The sequence below is a fragment of the Bubalus kerabau genome, chromosome 6, assembly GCF_029407905.1.
Source record: "Bubalus kerabau isolate K-KA32 ecotype Philippines breed swamp buffalo chromosome 6, PCC_UOA_SB_1v2, whole genome shotgun sequence".
Taxonomy (NCBI): Eukaryota; Metazoa; Chordata; class Mammalia; order Artiodactyla; family Bovidae; genus Bubalus; species Bubalus kerabau.
In genome coordinates, this window is record NC_073629.1 from 86574609 (window position 1) to 86597636 (window position 23028).

The 23028-nt window shown below is 37.0% G+C and overlaps 1 protein-coding gene across 4 annotated transcripts in view; it reads right to left on the minus strand.

Annotated features, from left to right (window-relative positions):
- Positions 1 to 720: 720 nt before the first annotated feature.
- HOOK1 (hook microtubule tethering protein 1) overlaps positions 721 to 23028 on the minus strand; it is a 73644-nt gene continuing 51336 nt past the window's right edge. For 3 of the 4 annotated variants that reach the window (XM_055585677.1, XM_055585678.1, XM_055585676.1), the window contains 10 exons: positions 20014 to 20101; positions 19869 to 19929; positions 17842 to 17982; positions 15457 to 15550; positions 13603 to 13637; positions 12894 to 12976; positions 12180 to 12280; positions 8585 to 8686; positions 6259 to 6327; positions 721 to 4237 (listed from right to left, as the gene is read on the minus strand). In XM_055585677.1, coding sequence (XP_055441652.1) covers positions 4067 to 4237; positions 6259 to 6327; positions 8585 to 8686; positions 12180 to 12280; positions 12894 to 12976; positions 13603 to 13637; positions 15457 to 15550; positions 17842 to 17982; positions 19869 to 19929; positions 20014 to 20101 — 945 coding nt within the window. In that variant the 3' untranslated portion in view covers positions 721 to 4066. The remainder of the gene's footprint in view (positions 4238 to 6258; positions 6328 to 8584; positions 8687 to 12179; positions 12281 to 12893; positions 12977 to 13602; positions 13638 to 15456; positions 15551 to 17841; positions 17983 to 19868; positions 19930 to 20013; positions 20102 to 23028) is intronic. The other variant, XM_055585679.1, reaches the window with a different exon arrangement.

Sequence of the window (23028 nt, forward strand, 5' to 3'; positions counted from 1 at the left end):
CTGCACTGTCCCTCAGGCACATGGCATTCTAGATAAGGAGTGGAAGGGGGAGAACTAGGGAAAGCTTGCCCTTTCTTTAACTAGGCACCCATCACTATTATTCACATCTCTTTGGCCAGAACGTAGTTAAATGGCCCACCCAGTTTTACAAAGTAATCTGCTGTGCTGTGCTGAGTCATATCTGACTCTTTATGACCCCACAGACTGCAGCCCTCCACAGGCTCCTCTGTCCATAGAATTTCCCAGGCAAGAAGACTGGAGTGGCTTGCCATTTCCTTCTCCAGAAGATCTTCCCCATCCAGGGATCGAACTTGCACTCCTGCATTAGCAGGCAGATTCTTTACCACTGCCCCACCTGGAAAGCCCCACAAAGGAAATGGCAAGTAGTTAATCCATACCTCCTTCCCATGCCTCCCCCTTGGTAAATGTAACAAGCTAAAGTATGGGGTTCTGTGACTAAAGAAAGAAGAGAAGAATGAATATTAAAGGACAGTATCAGATTTTGCAAAAAAAAAATTCTAGAGTCCATGATAATGCAAATTGGGGACATAAATGATACATCAAAAATCACTTTTACACATCTTCTCATTCACCAAAAAAATTCAAATGAAAAACAAAATTAGAATGAATGCAATTATTTTTTCTTTACCAGTCTAAATATTTAAGTTTTTTATTTAAAGCAGCAAATAAATGTGCACTTGTACCCACTAAAAATACATATCAGACACAGAATCATAAAGTTTATTTACTTAAAACATCTGACAACCATCATATTGGACAATCATTTATTTAAAATAATATCCTAAATACTTACAAAAATAAATCCAGTATCACTTCTATTTTTTAAGTGTCAAAGTCTTTGCCATACAAAATAGAAAGAACCTTTTATAAACTAAAAATTACATTTAAGATACATCAAGTTTAATAACTGCACACTATTTTCTTTTAGGGTTGTGCTTTACAAATTTACTTCTTTGCAATGTACAGATTCACAATATGAATGTATGCATAAAACCACATACACACATTTTTACATAGGAATGTTATTCATTAAATACACATACAGAGAACCTAACACAGATAATATTGTGGCCTAAAAGCCATCCCATAGGGCCAGAGGTGTAGAAACAGGTATAGAAGTAGAAGTATTATTTGACATTCAACTTAGCACTCCAGTTATTAACGATGAGGGCATCTTAGCAAGGGATTCTCAGTTTAATGTTTCTAGACAAGACATTAATTCTTAATCATAATTCATAATTATGACATAAATCATTAGTTCAACAGTCTTCTTCATTGAAAAAATACAATGAACTTGAAATATTTTGCGTTACAGTAAGTTAAGCAGAGGATAAACATCACTGTCATATGTATACACACTTTTATTTTAAAAAGATAAAGGAATTATTAATCTTAGAGAAAATGCTGGAAATTAAAGATCATTCCCAAAGTGGTTTTACTTTATAATCACTGGGACATTCAATTCCTTATCAAATACATAAATGCTGAATTTCTCTTCCCTGGTAATATGCACTCAAGCCTCACAACACAAACATGTATAAATCATGGTTCAAGATGAATATTTATAATGCTTTACCACCCACAGGGTGTCAATCTCACTATATTAACCAGATGTGGAAAAGACTCTCACTTCTGATCAGTTCCTGAATTTCCATATAATAATCACAATAATATAGAACTTTAAATTATGTTAGTAATTTATGAGTATAAATACATATTGAGCATGTTAAATTCTATCAACTAGAAAAGTGATAAATCACAAAATTTGCTTTCTCTCTATTTAGGAAAAAAGAATCTAGCCTCACATCCTTATTTAGAAATTGCATGAATTATTTAGAAATTTCAAATATAATAACTGGAAAATTATAAGCAATTGGACTGTGAAAATTCTAATTTATTGAAATTGATGTTTTAGAACTGATTTCATTAAAAGGGAGCTTGAAGAGCTTCTGAAATCTCAATTACAGCAAGTAGTAAACACTCAAGGAGCAGATGTCTTACATTGACCAAAATGTACCAAAATGCTATAATACTTGGAAAATTTTAATTAGCATGCTAAAATAGTTTCATTTCACTAAAAGCCACAGGCAAGCACAGACTATAAAAATATAGGAAAATGCAACCCAACAACATAATTGCACCACCAGTAAAGAACACCAAAATCTAAGAGGTAGTCAAAAGAAGTAACCCTGATAAAACAAAATATCCTGGCAGATGCTCCCTAATCTCAGAGACCCAAACAGAGTATTAAATTCTTACATCTTCAGTGATTAGAAACATTTACTGGTATAGAATCTAAAAACCAAGTATCTGAATAATACTATAAATGGAACAATACTCGTATTTTCAAAAAAACAAAAAGGCTAAGAGGCTAAGAATAAAATCTTTAACAGAGGCCTATAAGCCTACTAAGTCTGGCCTACTGCTGGTTTCTGCGAAGTTTTATTGAAATACAACCACACCTATTTTATTTACATATTGTGTATGGCGGCTGCTTTTATACTTTCAGCTGAGATGAGTATTTGCAATAGATTATATGGCCCACAAAGTCTAAAACACTTACTGAAATATCGACCATCTGTCCCTTTATGGAAAATCTGCTGGCCCCTGCTCTAGACATGTGCTGATCGGTACTGTAACTGTGAACAGCTCTGGAAAAATTAACTGTGAATGTCACAACACAAGGTATTCAACTGAAAGGAATGTAAGATGCTGGTTACATCACAATTCAATTCCTTTTCATATCTGATATCGTCCTAACATTTTTTTTTTCATTTTTGTGTTCTAACATCGAGTATTTCCAGGTTTTTATAAAAAGATCAAGTACTGCGCTGTTCACTGGAGGTTTCTGCATTTTACATCTGCACTGTCCAGTACTGTAGCCACTAGCCACACGTGGCTGTTGAGCACTTGAAATGTGGCTAGTGAAACCAACAACCTGAATTTTCAGTTTTAATCAATTTGCCACATGGTGGCTTTTGGTTACATTATTGGACAGCACAGATTTTATTCAAATTAAAATTCCAAAGTGTGACTCTTAAAAATGACTAAAAATAATGGAGTAACATCTTTGAGAAAAAGAGCTTTGGGCAGAAATGAACTGAATACCATAAACTCAGCCCAAGACAGGTTTCTTAATTAGTAAACAAGGTAAAACTTATTCCAAATTGACCCTTCACTCTACCACTGTACACTCTCTTTTCAGTGAAGAGGTAAACTACTATCTTTTTTTTTTTTTTTTAACGAGAAGCCCTCTTAATTTTTCACTTAAAAACAATAATAATTTTATGCTTTAAAGCAATAATTGTAATCTTCATTAATTATATTAAAAATAGTGTGGGCATTTCACACAAAGTATACTTTTCAGCTTGCTTCCCGTCAGAAAGTCATCTCTTAAAGTCAAAGTCCATACCCTTAACATTTCAAGCATGCTATACAGAAGCCTTTGTTTATAGTAGGTACATATGAGAACTATGACCTTGTCTAAATCTGCAACATTTCCAAATAATCACTCTATTATGGAGAAGTCATTTCAATATAGTCAAATCTTCCAAATGTTATTTTCCATTACATGATAAAATATACCCATTCAACGACAGAATGAGAGGTCAGATATAATATCTGTGTATTTTTAATCAAAAAATATAACTCTTGCATAGTTCTCCAGGTGCCTACCTGTTCACTATTTTTATATGGACCAGAACAGTAGTTTTAAATTGCATATAACTGATTACACATTGCAAATTAGTTACTGCTACAACTGAGAACATTAAAAATATACTAAGTCAATTTGAAATAATATAATACTCTCCAAAGACAAATGTTTGAGATGTTTACCTTATTATATCTTCCAATTACTCACACGTGCTCCCCCAGATAGCTACTTCTAAACTCTGTTTCCATATTAATCTGGCAGGATTAATTGCATACATTTTGATTTTAAAAAAGCTGCTATCCAGAAACATACACTTCTTTTCAACCTTGCAGTTAGTTGAAAGATACAAAACATTTTAAGGGCACTTCTGTTTACGTGTTCTTTTGCGGTTTAATCAGTTGTCGCAGCAGGAACTTTAACAGAGAGACTTCTTCTGGTGCTGGTGATGTGGCGCTGCTGTGCTAGGAAAGACCGGGCAGGAGCGCAGGCCCCCGTGTCTTTGCAAGCACCACTGCTGCTCACGAGTCTAGATTCCATCCCCAATTTCTGGAATGCTAGACTCTGAACAAAAATAAACAAATAACATGACTATTTAGAGTCTGCAAAGTGCTTTCCACCTATACAAAGTCATTTAATCCTCAAAACAATCCTGTAAAGCTGGTGTTTTCCTCACTTCTTATAGAGAAAAATAAGAGTTCAGAAGCTAATCTGCACATGATAATACCCATTAAGATAGGAGAAAACCAGGGCATAAAACCCAGTTTCTCTATTTTAATCCATTACATTAGAAATCTTTAAAAACAATAACTTAAAATAATGTTCTAAAATTAAGCTTAAGTATAAAAACAACAAAAAAAGTTCCAAGGCAAACATTCGTATCAGGCCATTATTCCAGCCACTATGAGCAGACACAGCACAAGAGAATAGCTCAGATCAATGGTTGTTAAAGTGTGGCCCGTGGATTAATATCTGCACCACTGGGAATTTAAAAGTGCAAACTATACTTATGGATTCTACCCAGACTGACCAGTTAAGAACCTCTGCAGGTAAGTCTGGTAGTGTATTTTAACAAGTCTTCTGACGCATGCTGAAGTTTGAGAATAACCGACTACTTCAAATTTACTATGGTCTAGCTGTAAATGTGTACATGACAAATTACTGTAGTTGTGGGCTGTTGCGTTCCTTACTAAGGAAGGTCATTACTCCTCTCTCACTAGACCACATTCCAGTTACAGCTTCACTAGTAACGAGTACATACTGTAAGTGTCAGTCACTCAGTCGTGCCTGACTCTCTGCGACCCCATGGACTGCAGCCCACCAGGCTTCTCTGTCCATGAGATTTTCCAAGCTAGGATACTGGAGTGGGTTGCCATTTAAATGCTCAAAAAACACAGGCTGAGAAATGACTAAATAATGCATTATTTGGCTCTAGTATCTTTGCTGATTTATGTGTCAAGAGGCCACAGAGCAACAAGGAAAATAATAAATAAGATCGTCTCTGATCTTAACTAGGATGGATAACCCATGAGGGAAGGTGCTGGGAACATTTCACACAAGGTCTTGCTAAATTAAGGCAGAGTTTATCAAACAGAGGAGGGAGGCAAAGAATACAGACAAAAAGTATGATGGCATGAAAGAAGAAGGCATGTTTGAGGAAGGAGAGCCAGCTCCACGTGATAAAGTACAGGGTTCACAGGTTGAGAGTCCGAAACTCTCCCATACTATCAATAAATACACAGTAGCTAAGGTAGATGGAGAAGGAAATGGCAACCCATGCCAGTGTTCTTGCCTGGAGAATCCCAGGGACGGGGGAGCCTGGTGGGCTGCCATCTCTGGGGTCGCACAGAGTCGGACATGACTGAAGCGACTTAGCAGCAGCAGCAGCAGCAGCAGCCAAGGTCAACAATGGCTGTGTTATTATCTATGCTAGCTGGTTAGAATACCCAAAAGAACCATATACATCAAGAAATGCTACTCTTGAAAACATCCCACTAAGGGTAACAAAATAAAATGCGTTTCAAATTACTTTATACTACTTTCTTTGTTAGGACAGACAGATAATTCTTGAAGAGCAGTGTCTGGACTAAAACAAATAAATACAATAAAGGGCATACTGAGATCAGCTTTATGGATATTAAATGCTGAGCACTAGTAACACTTAATTTTACATTATACAGATATTTGTACTTCCACAGAAACCCTTTATGAAGAACATATTAACTGCTTTAGCTCAAATGAGGCAATTTTAAAAATGTTTATGAATTGCACGAATGCTTCATGTACATTAATTTAAAGGTTAGTGAGTAATGAAATCAATTTAGTGGTTTTGAAAAAGTCAGAATCAACTAAGGACATTAAAATAAAATATAAAGTAAATTTGGATTATGATCAGTTTTGTTTTTTTTAAATAAAAGATCATACAACAAAATACCTGAGTGCAACACACAGTCAGGTTAACTCTGTTCAACTGTGCATAAACAGGAACATGTACTAATTTGTACTGATTCCTTCCATGGTTCATGGTCAAAATGTTTGATGAGCACGGTTCAAGACATCCAATCACTGGCTAAATTTCAACTCACCTTATTATACCAGGCAGAAACAATGAGTTTTTCTTCATAATCACGGAATTTTGCTACTTTACATTCACTCTGGAAAAAGATACGAGGACTATTTAATATCCCAGAAATAAACCCAAACTGCTAAAAATGGATACTTTTTCATTATGCTCATGATCAAGAGAATGTGAAGAATATGCTGGGAGGCACATACGGCAGACAAAATGTAAAGCTGAATCATGGAGAGTATATGCCCAACACCTTTAGGAAAGAGTAAGACTGACTAATAAATCTAGGAACTTAACTGGAAGAACAGATACTGAACAATAACAACAAAAACTGAGCGATTCTATCTAGAGAAAAAAGTAACCACTGGCTTCTGTGACAAAACAGAGCTGCACCTGTGGGGGAGTCAAAACTAAGGAGAAAAGGGATGTGGGGAAAAATAACCCGAAAAATCTTTTAAAATTTCCTGTAAAGCTTAAGCATCAATTGTTCTGTCTCAATCCTTGGTGACTGTATACTAGACTGGCTGTGGCCCTATCTGTTTGCCTAGAGACTGACATGCATTTCTTAACTATTCTAGTACAGCGGATTTTGTAATTTTGTTGAGCACCCGGTATAGTTGACTCACATAAAATGTTATAATCTAAAATATCTGAATGTTCCTACAGATGCTCATGAAACAAAAAGCATACAGGAAACAAAGGAGGTAAGATGCTCTTCTGGATCACATGCACTCCAGGAGGACTGCCCAAGGAGAATGCAGACAGAATAACCTCTGCTATAAACACTAGCTTTCTGCTCTTTACTTCTGCAGTGTGTATACAGATAGGCATCCATAAATTAAAAGTCCATATGCAGGGTCTTAACTGAAGATTTCCTCACAGCCCTGTATTAGAGGCATGGTTTTATCATCACAGCTGTTAGGGAGCTGCATGTCAGGCAACGACACTGGTGTACTCGGCTCATGGGCTTTCACTGGGAAGTGAAGAATCAGAGCAACTTAGAGTTCAGCAATCATTCAGTTCAAGTCCCATTATTTTACGGATGAACAGACTGACAATTAGAGAGGAAGGTGATAACTTTAACATATATTAACACTAAAGCTGTAACCTTGGCCTCTGATTGATGTGATACTGAATGCTGTGGGTACAGAGATATAAGATATAGCCCCTGTCCTCAAGACACTCTAACACGTCATAAAGAAAGATGCTATTATGGAATGAATTCATGAGTTCAAAGAACATGGAGTCACTATGGAGAGATCACTAACTGTGCCTAAGATATATACGGAGAGCTTTATAAAAGAGGAGATATTCAAACTAGATCCTGAAGAATGAATAGTATTTCTCCCGAGAGGGCCTCTATGCAGTGCTTTTTACAATGCCTGACATGGCCGGACAAGCATTTATAGCAAGTGCCACCATAACGCTGGTGTACATGCTGGATATTAAAGTCTTCAAGTCTTTAAATATTTTTACCACACTCTATCTAATGGATCAGAAATAATGTAAAGAAAATGATAAATGAATACACTTCCCTAAAACATAACCTTCCTAGTTGACTTACAGGGAAAAGAAAAGGGAAGAAGAATCTCGTTAACTGAGTACTGCTGCTGATGCTGCTAAGTCGCTTCAGTCGTGTCCAACTCTGTGCGACCCCATAGACGGCAGCCCAACAGACTCCCCCATCCCTGAGATTCTCCAGGCAAGAACACTGGGGTGGGTTGCCATTTCCTTCTCCAATGCATGAAAGTGAAAAGTGAAAGTGAAGTCATTCAGTCGTGTCTGACTCTGTGCGCCCCATAGACGGCAGCCCACCAGGCTCCCCCGTCCCTGGGATTCTCCAGGCAAGAACACTGGAGTGGGTTGCCATTTCCTTCTCCAATGCATGAAAGTGAAAAGTGAAAGTGAAGTCGCTCAGTCGTGTCTGACTCTTCGCGACCCCATGGACTGCAGCCTACTAGGCTCCTCCATCCATGGTATTTTCCAGGCAAGAGTACTGGAGTAGGGTGCCAGATGAGCTTTGTTTCTTTTTTAAAAAAATGAACTCTCATCCATCCTTTGATTTTAAAAGGAGCATGATAGCAGAACTCTACTAGAAAGAAGGACTAGCTATATGACTGGCTGTTACAGACAGAGAGACATACAATGCGGCAGGGTACACAAGCTTGGAAAGGCCCATCTTGTGGGCTAGTGAGATGCTCTGTAATAACCATACTGAGTGCTAAAATGTGCTACTCTTCTAAGTTCTTGTGAAACTTAATCATTAATGGAAAATGCTGACAGCAGTTAATTATTAGGATTATACAGAATTAAGAGGGCATAAATGCATATGGAAATTTTACCTCCAGAATCTCAATTCTTCTCTCTTTCTCTGCCAACTGCTTTCTAAGTAGCATTATTTCAGCTGATGCTGGATTTAATTTGGGATCTAAAGTTTTTATTACCTGTTTAAAGGAAAGAAAACAAAACAAATCTCTTATGTTTACTTTGTCAAATACTGAAATATGAACACAGTCCATAAAATTAGTGTAAATAAAGTGGAACATTATCCAGAAAGTGATCCAAGAGTTAACTGCAGAATAATAAAAATAACATTCTAAAGAAATTCAATATTAAAAATAAGAAGATACACATCCCCAAATCAAATTTCCTTTCTTCAAGACACAGTACTCAGAAATAGTTACTTAGCTTTATAAAGCTTTGAGCACTGAAGCCTTGAAATAACCCTTTTAAACATTTATCTGACTTATATCAGATAAATTAAAAATTTTTTTAAAGTTTAATTAAAATGAATTCAATAATTATACAATCTGCTGAATATACACGGTTAAGAGTAACAAAAATTTCTTAGCAATAATCTTTTTTATCACCATTATCTAGTTAAATGTAATTCAATACATAAGATCAATATAATAGGTATTGATTTTGTGTGTAAATTCTAGAGTACTCAATTATAGCTATGTAAATTACTACAAGTTGAGTAAAAACAAAGTTTGATCAGATGTTGCTCAGAGTGGACTAAACTAGGTGGTCACCTAGTTTACTAGGTGTTTTCCTACTATGGTGGAAAATCAACTCAGAAATATCAGGTGTAAATTACAAGCAAAAACAAGTTTCCAATAATAAGGTCATTTGTTTGATCTAATTACAAAGCTATTTTAAAGGATTTAAAATTTACTGCAACTCCAATAATTTGGCCACCTGATGCAAAGAACTGACTCACTGGAAAAGACCCTGATGCTGGGAAAGACTGAAGGCAGGAGGAGGGGACAACAGAGGATGAGATGGTTGGATGGCATCACTGACTTGATGGACATGAGTTTGAGCAAGCTCCAGGAGTTGGTGATGGACAGTGAAGCCTGGTGTGCTGCAGTCCATGGGGTTGCAAAGAATTGGACACGACTAAGTGACTGAACTGAAAATTTAATGAATTCAGAAAATTTCATCTATGTTTACAGAACTTAAGAAAAAAAAGACTAGAAGGTAATAATCCCTAAAAATTACTGTGGTTCATTCAAAACAATTTACTGAGCACTAAATGCGGCAGGCACTATGGCAGATGGGGCTACAACAGTTCACCAGAGTCAGGGGACACTCCCATAGAAGTACACATTATAAAAGCAGACATATTAGTGTTCAAATCACAATTACAAAGAACACATTAATAGTTTGTTGCCTCTAAGTGCTAAAAGTATGGTTGTGACTTTTTTATATTTTCTGAGTTTTCTATTATATACACATGCTGCTGCTACTGCTGCTAAGTTGCTTCAGTCGTGTCCGACTCTGTGCAACCCCATAGACGGCAGCCCACCAGGCTCCCCCATCCCTGGGACTCTCCAGGCAAGAACACTGGAGTGGGTTGCCGTTTCCTTCTCCAATGCATGAAAGTGAAAAGTGAAAGTGAAGTCGCTCAGTCGTGTCCGACCCTCAGCAACCCCATGGACTGCAGCCTTCCAGGCTCCTCCATCCATGGGATTTTCCAGGCAAGAGTACTGGAGTGGGGTGCCATTGCCTTCTCCGATTATATACATATGGTACTACTTTAACCTCTGCCCTGAAGTAGCATAAGGGTAAAAAACAAAATCATATTTACCAAAAAAGCAGCTGTTTTTTAAATGACAATATTTGATGATGGCAAGAAGATGGGATTCATTGTCACTGCTTCATCTAAGTAGTTATAATACTTTTGGAATATCATTTCAAGCATCTTAACAATGTTCTTATACTTTGACCTAATAATTTTATTTGATAGATAAACCTAGGAATGAGATTAAGACAATAAACCAAAATAAGGCGAAAAACTTTCTATATAAATATGCTGCCTGTAGCCTTATTTTTAGGAGCAAAAAAAAAAAAGACATGGAAACAAAATTTTTCCAACAATAGGATGTCGACTAGGTAAACTATGATATATCCACTCAACTGAAAGAATATTACCTAGCGAGTCTTTTATTTTGTAGTCTGCTTCATATACAAAGTGTCTTCTTTGCCGCTGCATTCCCAGTACTTAGCATAACATTAAATATTAAATTATATCTATATAACATGAGAACATTAAGTTTAAAAATACAAATCATATGATCACAAATCACATGTGATATGATCATACAAACCAAGTGTGTGTTTGTATTATGGTAAACAATCACAGAGATAATAGGCATTGAAAAAAATGCACTGTTAAGAAAATATACCAAAAGGTTATGAGCAGTTGTCTCTGGGAACCTTACAATATATTTTCACTGAAAGCATTTATACTTTTGTTTTTAACTGAGACACTGAACTGTGGCAGTCTGCCTGGATGTTTCACAAGCCTGCCTCCCTAGAAGTTGGGAGCAGCCACGTGCCTGAATTCTGCCCGATGAAATGAGAGGGAAGTGGTTTACACCTGATCCACTGAGTATCTCCCATGCAATCTTGGCTGTCTTCCCCAATCCATAGCTGGACAATGTCAAGTGAATCTGAGAACTCCATAGTGAAGAAGGCTGAGCCTCCGTCAGCTTGGGACTCTGCATGATTGCGCAGAGTAGAGCCCCTCCCACACTGATCAAGAAGTAAACTCCTACCTTGTTAAGCCTTAAAGTCATGGGGTTTACCTGTTGCTGCAGGTACAATAACATTCTTTGAAAATACTTACAGTTAATGAAAAAAATATATTCACGGAAGTAAAAGATTTTATGAAAACAGTACTTACGAATATTTAAGAAAAAGTATGAAATAAGGCCTGGGATTTCTTTGGAAGGCATGATGCTAAAGCTGAAACTCCAGTACTTTGGCCACCTCATGCGAAGAGCTGATTCATTGGAAAAGACCCTGATGCTGGGAGGGATTGGGGGCAGGAGGAGAAGGGGACGACCAGAGGATGAGATAGCTGGATGGCATCACTGACTCAATGGACTTGAGTCTGAGTGAACTCCGGGAGCTGGTGATGGACAGGGAGGCCTGGCGTGCTGCGATTCATGGGGTCGCAAAGAGTCGGACACGACTGAGTGACTGATCTGATCTGATCTGATGAAATAAGGGAAAGAATAGTCTGGTGGACAGTAGACCAGTTTTTAGTTGTCTAATATAGACAATGCTAAAACAAGTTAAACACGTTTTCAAAGCTCAGTTTTCATAAAGGCAAATGTTAACTGTAAGAGCTAAAGATTACGTTACTTACAGTAGTCATTTTCTCCAGTGAGGTTACTGCAACATTTAAACTGTCCCTATGAAGTCATGTGCAGTTATTGTACCTGTTTCTATTTACTGAATAAAAGAAGAGAATTTTATGCAGAGCCTTAAAATACTGCTAATATGTCTGCCTTGCAAATAGGGACCTGACTGACAAGGCAGGGTGGTAAGGAGCGAAGCAATGTGACATAGATCTATGAAGGGGGGTATGGACCCCATTAGAACCCAAGTCACAAAGACCAAAATGCTGGAAGACAAGCCACTCACATTTCTTGCTTTCTCTAAGTACATTTTGTATCTTTCCTCCATTGCTTTCATATCTTCATCTTTCTTCTGAAGAGCAGCTTCAAGCTCATTGATCTTTTGTACTATTGTTGAAATAAAAGAGACATGACCAATTTGAAATACTCCCTCCTCACATAAAAAGAGTACATGTATTTTCTAAAGACTGATAAAGAGAACTTAAGAGAGAAATCTTTTATTCCTTCTTTATAGTGAATTCTCTAAAACTTTTGAACTATACCCAAGACATCCCTGTTTATTTTGTATTATTTTTTCTCAAAAATATCAATAATCTGCATTCCCAACCTATTTTTCTCCTTTCTAGCAAGTATTTCAATGAGCAAATACAGCTTATAATTTAAGCACAACCATCACAAAGTAAAATGTTCTTTCTACATATTTGAAGCTCATTTTAATCTGATTACAAATTTTATTTACACCTCCAAATTACTAATTCTATTATATTTTACAATGTTTGATACTCCTATATATCATTCAGTTCATTTTATAGATTTACTTTTTGCTTTAAGATATAATCATTTATTAATTACTTAAATCATTGAAAATTATCAATGATTTTTATTTGCAACGTATTTATCTTTGCATTGCCCAAAGACTTATATACACAGTTCTAGCATCCTTCAACTAAAAAGGCAAGTCTTTAGATAAAGTCTGATTCAGGTTTTTACAAATACCCACCGTTCTGGTTTACATCTGGCTGGAGGTCTTCAATGAGCTCTTGTTTCTTCTGTAGTTCTTCATGGACCTCTGTTAGTTTTTCCCTAAGTAATGGAAAGAGCATGGAGGTTTGGAGCCAGAGAGACCTAAGAATGAAAACTGCTTTCTGCCATATAACATCTGTGGACTATGGACAAGTCACTTTCTGATTCATAATTTCCTTATCTGTGAAATGGTAATAATCCCTGGCAAGTATTCTAAGGGTTGGTTGTGAGGATGCAAACTGCCTGACACGTGGTGAATGGCAAAAATTTTAGTTTTTTTTTTCCCCAGCCACCTTAACTTTCCTAAGAAAGTTAAAATAAATATTTTACAGGTTAAACACCCCACATTGCCTGGCGGGCTACAATGGGGTCACAAAGAGTTGGACATGACCGAGAGACTAACACTTTCACTTTTCCTTTCCACATAACCTAGTTATGACAGTTGTCTGTTTTGTAAATTCTTCAAATGACACTAGCAATTGAAAAATATAGAAGTTTGGGATCACGAGCAGGCAGGCTGAATCTTTTACCATGTTTTTCTTTTCACATTTTGGTGACAGTGCTGAACATTCGTTTGCATCAGGGTTTTTACTTTTTATAAACAAAATCAGAAAAGGGTATTAATAACCTTTTAAAGTAAAATCCTTCCCCTCTCACATTTGAAATGAAGTATCAGTTTTACTTACATATGAGCTTCCAACTTCTGCTTTAGTTTGCTGGACTATAAAAATTAGAAAAAGTTGCTGTAAGATAACTATTGTGACAAAGGTAAGTTTTTCAGACATCAAAATCTCTTTACCTCCTTTTGAAGATGGATTATATAAAATAATGTTTTTAAAATTTTATTTCTAATAACATACTTTCAAAACATAAAATTTTAAGTATATTTTTACTTCAAAGAAGACAGGAAAGAGAACAGAAAATTAAATTAGGACTAGTGCAAGAGTAGAAAGAAAAATGCTTCATATTTCTAAATACAATGAAAGTAAAATTTGAACTTGAAGAAAAATAGCAAATGCAAGCTGAATGTGATATACTGAGGAGTATCAAACATTTAAACATCTAAAGAATTATCCATCTAAAATATAAAATTTAAGATTTTAGGCCTTCACTGAAGAACAGACTTAAAAAACTATATCATCTCTATAATAAAACCTTACCATTAAATGCAAACACTTCTAATGATAACATCAAAATGAAGCAACTGGATTTTGTTAAAAAAAAATTTTAAACACAAAATTTTCTGTTTAAAAGAATAGGAATTTAAGTGGCAATAGTAGTTCTGAATCATCTACCAAATAGATTGAAAAGTCTGAAATATATAATCTGAAATGTATTTTTGATATCAATTATTTTTGTTTGTTTGTTTTTGGCCGAACCACACATCATGCAGGGTCTTAACTTCCTGACCAGGAACTGAACCTATGCCCTTTGCAGTGGAAATGTGGCGTCTTAGCCACTGGACCACCAGGAAAGCTCTCCAATAAATTTTTTTATAGTGATAAATTTAAAATCTTTAAAACACTGCGATCCAAAATGTACTACCCCAAAATGATCCCATTTTAAAAATAATCTCTACTGTGGCTTAACAAAATTTGTATTAGAGAGGTACAATACCGTATATATGCACATATGAGATGCCGCCATGCATGAGACAATTTCTATTTTCCAAGCCCCCAGGGAAGAAAGAGAAAATCATATAAAGCATATAAAAGACAGAAAGGAAACAACCCTTTCAATCTTCCTTTTCATCTTATTTACTCTCACTCCATAGTTTTCTCCCCCATCAATACAGGTATGTCACCTAACATTCTATCCAATCAAAATCTACCTAACACACCCTTCCTTTTTGTTGTTGTTGTTTTAGTTAAATACATTCTCCCTCAATTATTACTTCTTTTTTTCTCTGCACAGAAATCAAACTAGGGAAACATTGCTATGTCTACTCAGTTACACTGTATGATCTCTTTTAGGTTCTCTTATCTCTATACCCTCACAATTATTGACCATAAAAACCATTAGAAATGGCAAGGCCATGAGTCTGTAGGAAAGGAGGGAAGAATTAAGGGGCAATGTACTTCAAGACTGCTTTAAGATTTCTGTCCTTTTTTTTTTTTGGAGGCTGGTGTGATCTACTATTTCCTGAGTGCTCTTTTGGTAGAAATCGCTTTCTCACTCTCTCTTTTCCTCAATTCTGACTGCTAATTACTCTTATTAGGGTTTTTCTCAGGCCAGTCCTGTTGGGATCCCAGCACTACTGTGAAGGTTCAATTGTAGCATGCTATCAATCAGGAATTACATGAATCTAAGGGGTAGCTGTTGAAGAACAGCAGATACAAATCACTTTCCAACCCATATTACTGATTTATAGGCTTCAAATTGGCAAAGTCACTGCATCTGTTATGCAGATATATACAGTATTTAAGGGCACCCCCCAATGATAAGGGTAGCATTTTCAAATATAAGATTAATTTGGGCATCAGGACCAATTACAGAGAGTCCATCCACAACAGAAGTATCATAATTTTTAAGTTACTTACACTTTCACCTTCAGACTTGGAGCCTTGTTCTTGTAAAGACTTCTGGAGGTCCTCAATCTGCTGCTGCAACTCTCGGATTCGTTCTTTGCTCAGCCTATTATAAGATGGGTTACATGTGTTTATTTGTACTGAAAGTCAAAGTACTTAAGGATTCGTGCATGTGTGCTAAATTGCTTCAATTGTGTCCAACTCTTTGTGACCCTATGGACTATAGTCTGCCAGGCTCCTCTGTCCATTGGGATTCTCCAGGCAAGAAAACTAGAGAGGGTTGCCAGGCTCCCCGCCAGGTGATCTTCCGCACCCAGGGATCAATCCCACTTCTCCTACATTGCCGGCGGATTCTTTATCTGCTGAGCCTCCAGGGAAGCCAGGTGCATTATGCAATTTAACTCACAGAGTGTGCATTTAATAGCAACAACCAAAGCTGAAAAACTACCTGTGGCTAGATATAATATATGGTACAGTAAACTACTTTCAAGGAAATATTCTTTTAAAAAAGATATTTTTATCCTAAAAGCATATATGCACACATTTAAAAGTTTAAAGTACCTTAATGAGTTAGTTTAAAAAGCATAACATTTCTGCAGTGAACTCACTGGAATAAAAATTAGAAAACTAGCTCAGTTTTCCTTCAGTTGTATTTTTAATGAATGGAAACTAGGTTTCTGTTTCTTGTTTCAGATTTCCTAGGGTTTTGCAAGAAAAGGAAGGCCACCATTTTTCCAACCATTTTTTCATGACGTTAAAGAGCCTGGCACTAGCAACGAGTGTAGCTTTTTAACTTGGCAAAATCTCATTCTTTAAAACCTTGCTTAATCATTACCTCTACTGAAGTTACCAGCAAGACAATTAGTATCTGTCTTTCTCTTCATATATATGTATATGACAAAACATCCCCTGCCCACTATAATACTACATATTTCCACTGTTATATATATTACATAATCATTACCTATTCACATGTCTACCTTCCTGTATTAAAAGCTCAAACTTAGCATCTCCAGTGCTGATACTGAATTATATAAACTAGCAATATTTAATGGTCTCTTCGGGTTTCCCTTGTGGCTCAGCTGGTAAAGAATCTGCCTGCAATGCAGGAGACCTGGGTTCGATCCCTGAGTTGGAAAGATCCCCTGGAGTAGGGAAAGGCTACCCACTCCAGTATTCTGGCCTGGAGAATTCCATGGACTGTATAGCACATGGGGTCACAAAGAGTTGGACATGACTGAGCGAATTTCACTTTCAATAGTCTCTTCAAGAAGCTAAAATGCTATTATTCTTTTAACTACAGTTGATATAATAGTACATACACAGGTTGACAGACAAGGTGCAAGTGTCTAAAATTCCTAGTGATCTCTCAGATCCAATAAAGGTATGTCCAACAAATCCAAATACTTTTACTGCCAGTATGCTATTTGTAGAGGCAGGATAGCAACAGTGGCAACAGCACAGACTCTGAAGTCTGACTGACAGAAGGTTCAAAGGCAGGGTCCAGAACTCACTAGCTGTGTGATTCGGGCAAGTTTCTTAACGTCCTTGCACCCTCGGTTTCCTGTTCATAAAATGAGATTATCACACTTACTACTTCATAGAGTTATAAGAATTTCAGGGAGTTAATATCAAAAAGAGCTTAGAAGCTCACTAGTAAGCACCACATGTTGGTGTTGTAGTATAGTCACTACATTGTGTCTGACTCTTCGCAACCCCATGAAATGTGGCCCTGCCAGGCTCCTCTGTTCATGAGACTTCCCAGTCAAGAATACTAGAGTGGGTAGCCATTCCTTCTCCAAGAGAGCTTCCCGACCCAAGGTTCGATTCCGCATCTCCCACATTGGCAGGTGGGTTCTTTACCAATGAGCCACCAGGAAAGCCCAAGCGCCACCTAAACATAATTTTTTAAAAATATTTATAAATTTTAAGCACCTCACTGGTATCAAATAAGTACACCATCTGTTTTAAACACATTACCTGTAATCTTCATTACAACCTGCAAATAGGTGCCATCTCCAATTTATATCTGGGATACTAAGTGTGAATTTAAGTAAATGCCCGGTTAAGTAAAGGTGGCATTCAAATTTGATTCCACAATCTATGTACCATCTGTGCACCGGACTCCAGTTGAAAACCATTTATTGCCATTTATCCATTTGTTAAATATTCTGTCATTTGTGAAGACATATGAATGAAATTCAAGAATAAGCAATCTGCTTAACAAAGTCTGCTAAAAATAATGGATAGTGAGAGATGAAAAAAACAAAAACTGAAACTTGCACAAATCCTAATGATTTGAACTACAATGACATCTTCCACTTTTGTGAGTCATGATTCTGTGGCCAGGTAATTAAATGGCTATGATCATTGACTAGGAAGGAGTGCATCAGTCACCTCTGCTCGGTTTCCAGCTCATTCATCTTGCGGTGCTTCTGCTCCAGCTGCTCCTGCAGTTCCTCAATACGCTCATTCTCAGTGCCTTCCTGCTGTAATCGAAGCATCTTATTTTCATGTTGCAGTCGAATGAACACCTCCCTGTTGTTAAAAATCAAAATTTCTTTTTAAATTTTTTAAATATGAGTTTAAAAAATTCTTTAACTTTTAAAAAAGAAAATTTCTATCTACTCAACAGCTGTCATTTTGAAATGTTACTAAAGCTTCTAAAAGCTTTTCTTTTAAAAAAAATGTACACTCTAACACTATGTCTCAAAAAACAAATAGTAAATTTTTAAAGGTACAAGATTATAGATCAATAAATGTTTATTATGCAACTCTCTAAGAGATAATATGAATTATTTTTTTTGATAATTTAGAAACTATTCACATTAAAGTAATATACAGCACATCCTTAAAAAACATATGAAGAAAAAGCAATAGATTTAAGAAATTACAGTCTGCCTAAAATTTTTAAATATCCTTTTATGCTAATGACTGTCTTTAGAATTCTGTTTCTAGAAAATATTTTATTAAAGGTATATATACATACATATTTTTTAAAAATGCAAATGATAGGAATGGTGTTAAATTAAAAATAATGCTCTACTACCTGCTGCCCTCCTAAATCCCATTACCCAAAAACAACTAATTTCAATTAATCTCAATTTCTGTTCTGAATGCCAGCATGATAACTTTAAAAATATAGGCTCATAGGACTATTTTTAAGTGATTAATATCACTGCTACTGCTGCTAAGTCACTTCAGTCGTGTCCGACTCTGTGCGACTCCATAGACGGCAGCCCACCAGGCTCCCCCATTCCTGGGATTCTCCAGGCAAGAACACTGGAGTGGGTTGCCATTTCCTTCTCCAATGCATGAAAGTGAAAGTGAAGTCTCTCAGTCAGGTCCGACTCTTAGCAACCCCATGGACTGCAGCCTACCAGGCTCCTCCATCCATGGGATTTTCCAGGCAAGAGTACTGGAGTGGGTGCTATTGCCTTCTCCTGATTAATATCACTGGATATTACTAACTAAAAGTGCAAGTTAGTTTCCAGCCCAGCTTGTAAGGAGCTCTATCTTAACAGCAAAAAAACTGAACAAACTGAAAATCAACAACTTTTAAAAACTATGCAAAATGAAAGAATTCAACTACAAAAGGCCACATATGGTATGATTCCACAAATATGAAATGTCTGTAATAAGCAAATCCACAGAGATAAACAGTAGATTACTGGTTACCTGGAGCTGGCATTGGAGGGGAGGCAGGAATGGGTATCTTTTGGGGAGGATGAAAATGTTCTAGAATTAGATAGCGATGATGGTTGTACAACTTGTGACTACTAAAAAGTACCAGACTGCACATTTGTAAATGCATGAATTATATCTCAGTAATAAATAAAGAGTAGGATGTGAAGTAATTAATAAGTAAAACTGTTGCCACAAAAAGGAAAAGAAGACCATAAAAATACCAGGTAAGTCAAATACCTAGAAGTAAACACAGCAATAAAATACCAAAATAAAAGTTGGTTCAAGAGGAACCTTTAAAATGTGTATTTTAACTCTGGCTTACTAGTCCTGCAATTGACAGATCATCTCCTACTTTGTTTCACTGTTGGGAATCTGAAAACTATGTATTAAAAAGGTTTTCCAGAGTTTAAGAAAGGAAATTCCTATCCATTAAATAACTGTCATTTTAAAGTGATACCGAAGAGTTTAAGGATAGAAAAATAAGTTCTACACAATAAAGGTCATATTACAAAAAACCAGAATATGTTATTCAGCTAGTAAGTGAAATTTTATTTCTGGTAAATTTTTAAACTGCTATAGTAGCAATAACAATATGATTTAGAAAGTATAAGCAGATGAGACAAAGTATTTTCAAGCTCTATGACTCATAAAGTGAAAAATAAAGGCTTAGAAAATTATGAAAAGATTCACATTTCTAATATTAAGTATGGGTTGTCAATTGATAAAGACAAATTTACCTATATTCCACTGGCATAATCTCAGCAGCAAGAGTCTCATAACTTTTTGTAGCAGATGCATCTAAACAATATCAGCAACGAAAAAATAGATTAACATCTCAGTATCTAACATTAAAAAACCTTTTCTAAATGCAACAAAATCCACCTGCTTGGTTTAGGTGATCCTGTTGTACTTGTGAACATCGAAGCTCTTCATTTGTTTCTTTCAGAGTGTCACGCTGTTCTATTAGTCTCTAAAAAAGAATTATTTATATAAGCAAAATATTTAATTCTGCCCAAAAGCAATGTACTTTATACTTAAGATAATTTACCTTAATATGTTAATCTGATAATTGCTCCCTACTTAATTAAAAAAGACAACGTTTTAGTTTTAGTGCTAAGGGGTAATTTTCTCTTGTGTAAATCACATAAATAACAAGACTTTATATAACACAAAGCTTGTGATTTTCCCACTAGATAGCTTATCTTTGAACCAAATGAATGTATTATACAACAGAGTACAAAATTTAACTTTAGAGTAGTAAGAGCATATGGACTCTGGAGGCAAACAGAGTGTGGCTTGAAATCAGTTTTACTATTTCCAGTTGTATTATTTAAGGCAAGCTACTGACTCTTTGGCTTTAGATCTTTATCATCAAAATACAGATACTGATTCATAAGCCCCTAAAAGGTGTTCTGAGTAGTGAATGAGGAGAAGTTTGTCTAATATCTAGAATACAGTCCAGTGTATAAGAGATGTGAGAGACTTGTTATTTCCTTCTATTACTGTAAACAGCATATTGGAAGTATGAATCTGTGAAAACCCACTATCTCCCAGGGATAGTATGCTAGGACTCCATGTCATTAGCCATTTTATTTTACTGGACTGGATGAAGCACAAGCTGGAATCAAGATTGCCGGGAGAAATAACAGTAACCTCAGATATGCCGATGACACCACCCTTGTGGCAGAAAGCAAAGAGGAACTAAAGAGCCTCTTCGTGAAGGTGAAAGAGGAGCGTGAAAAAGCTGGCTTAAAACTCAACATTCAAAAAGAGAAGATTCTGGCATCCAGTCCCATCACTTCATGCAAATAGATGGGGAAATAATGGAAACAGAGACAGACTATTTTTCAGGCTCCAAAATCACTGCAGATGGTGACTGCAGCCACGAAAGTAAAAGACACTTGTTCCTTGGAAGAAAAGCTATGACAAACCTAGACAGCATATTAAAAAACAGAAACATTATTTTATGGACAAAGGTCCATATAGTCAAAGCTATGGTTTTTCCAGTAGTCATGTATGGTTGTGACAGGCTGAGTGCCGAAGTATTGATGCTTTTGAACTGGAGTGTGGGAGAAAATGCCTGAGAGTCCCTTGAACTGGAAGGAGATCCAACCAGTCCATCCTAAAGGAAATCAGGCTGGAATATTCATTGGAAGGACTGATGCTGAAGCTGAAGCTCATACTATGGCCACCTGATACGAAGAACTAACTCACTGGAAAAGACCCTGTTCCTGGGAAATATTGAAGGCAGGAGGAGAAGGGGACAACAGAGGATGAAACGGTTGGATGGCAACACCGATTCAATGGACATAAGTTTGAACAAGCTCCAGAAGTGGGTGACAGACAGGGAAGCCTGGTGTGCTCCAGTGCTGCTGCTGCTAAGTCGCTTCAGTAGTGTCCGACTCTGTGCGACCCCAGAGACGGCAGCCCACCCATCCCTGGGGTTCTCCAGGCAAGAACACTGGAGTGGGTTGCCATTTCCTTCTCCAATGCATGAAAGTGAAAAGTGAAAGTGAAGCCGCACAGTAGTGTCCAACTCTTAGTGACCCCATGGACTGCAGCCTACCAGGCTCCTCCATCCATGGGATTTTCCAGGCAGGAGTACTGGAGTGGGGTACCATTGCCTTCTCCGCATGTGATTGCAAAAAGTTGTACATGACCGAGCCACCAAACTCAACTCCTTTTATTTTACAGCTGACAGTCAAATGACAAATTTCTACACTCTGAAAAAAAGGCTCAGGTATAAATGAGTTTTCCAGAACCTGAAAAGTAACATAAAATCGTATTTTAAATGCTGCTATACTTCAAATCAATAAATAAAACCCTATTAGGTCCATTAGATCAGATTAGTCACTCAGTTGTGTCTGACTCTTTGCAACCCCATGAATTGCAGCACGCCAGGCCTCCCTGTCCATCACCAACTCCCAGAGTTCACTGAGACTCACGTCCATCGAGTCAGTGATGCCATCCAGCCAACTCATCCTCTGTCGTCCCCTTCTCCTCTTGCCCCCAGTCCCCTCCAGCATCAGAGTCTTTTCCAATGAGTCAACTCTTCGCATGAGGTGGCCAAAGTACTGGAGTTTCAGCTTTCGCATCATTCCTTCCAAAGAAATCCCAGGGCTGATCTCCTTCAGAATGGACTGGTTGGATCTCCTTGCAGTCCAAGGGACTCTCAAGAGTCTTCTCCAACACCACACTTTAAAAGCATCAATTCTTCGGTGCTCAGCCTTCTTCACAGTCCAACTCTCACATCCATACATGACCACAGGAAAAACCATAGCCTTGACTAGACGAACCTTTGTTGGCAAAGTAATGTCTCTGCTTTTGAATATGCCATCTAGGTCAGTCATAACTTTCCTTCCAAAGAGTAAGCATCTTTTAATTTCATGGCTGCAGTCACCATCTGCAGTCATTTTGGAGCCCAGAAAAATAAAGTCTGACACTGTTTCCACTGTTTCCCCATCTATTTCCCATGAAGTGGTGGGACTGGATGCCATGATCTTCATTTTCTGAATGTTGAGCTTTAAGCCAACTTTTTCACTCTCCACTTTCACTTTCATCAAGAGGCTTTTGAGTTCCTCTTCACTTTCTGCCATAAGGGTGGTGTCATCTGCATATCTGAGGTTACTGATATTTCTCCCGGCAATCTTGATTCCAGCTTGTGTTTCTTCCAGTCCAGCGTTTCTCATGATGTACTCTGCATAGAAGTTAAATACACAGGGTGACAATATACAGCCTTGACGTACTCCTTTTCCTATTTGGAACCAGTCTGTTGTTTCATGTCCAGTTCTAACTGTTGCTTCCTGACCTGCATACAGATTTCTCAAGAGGCAGATCAGGTGGTCTGGTATTCCCATCTCTTTCAGAATTTTCCACAGTTTATTGTGATCCATACAG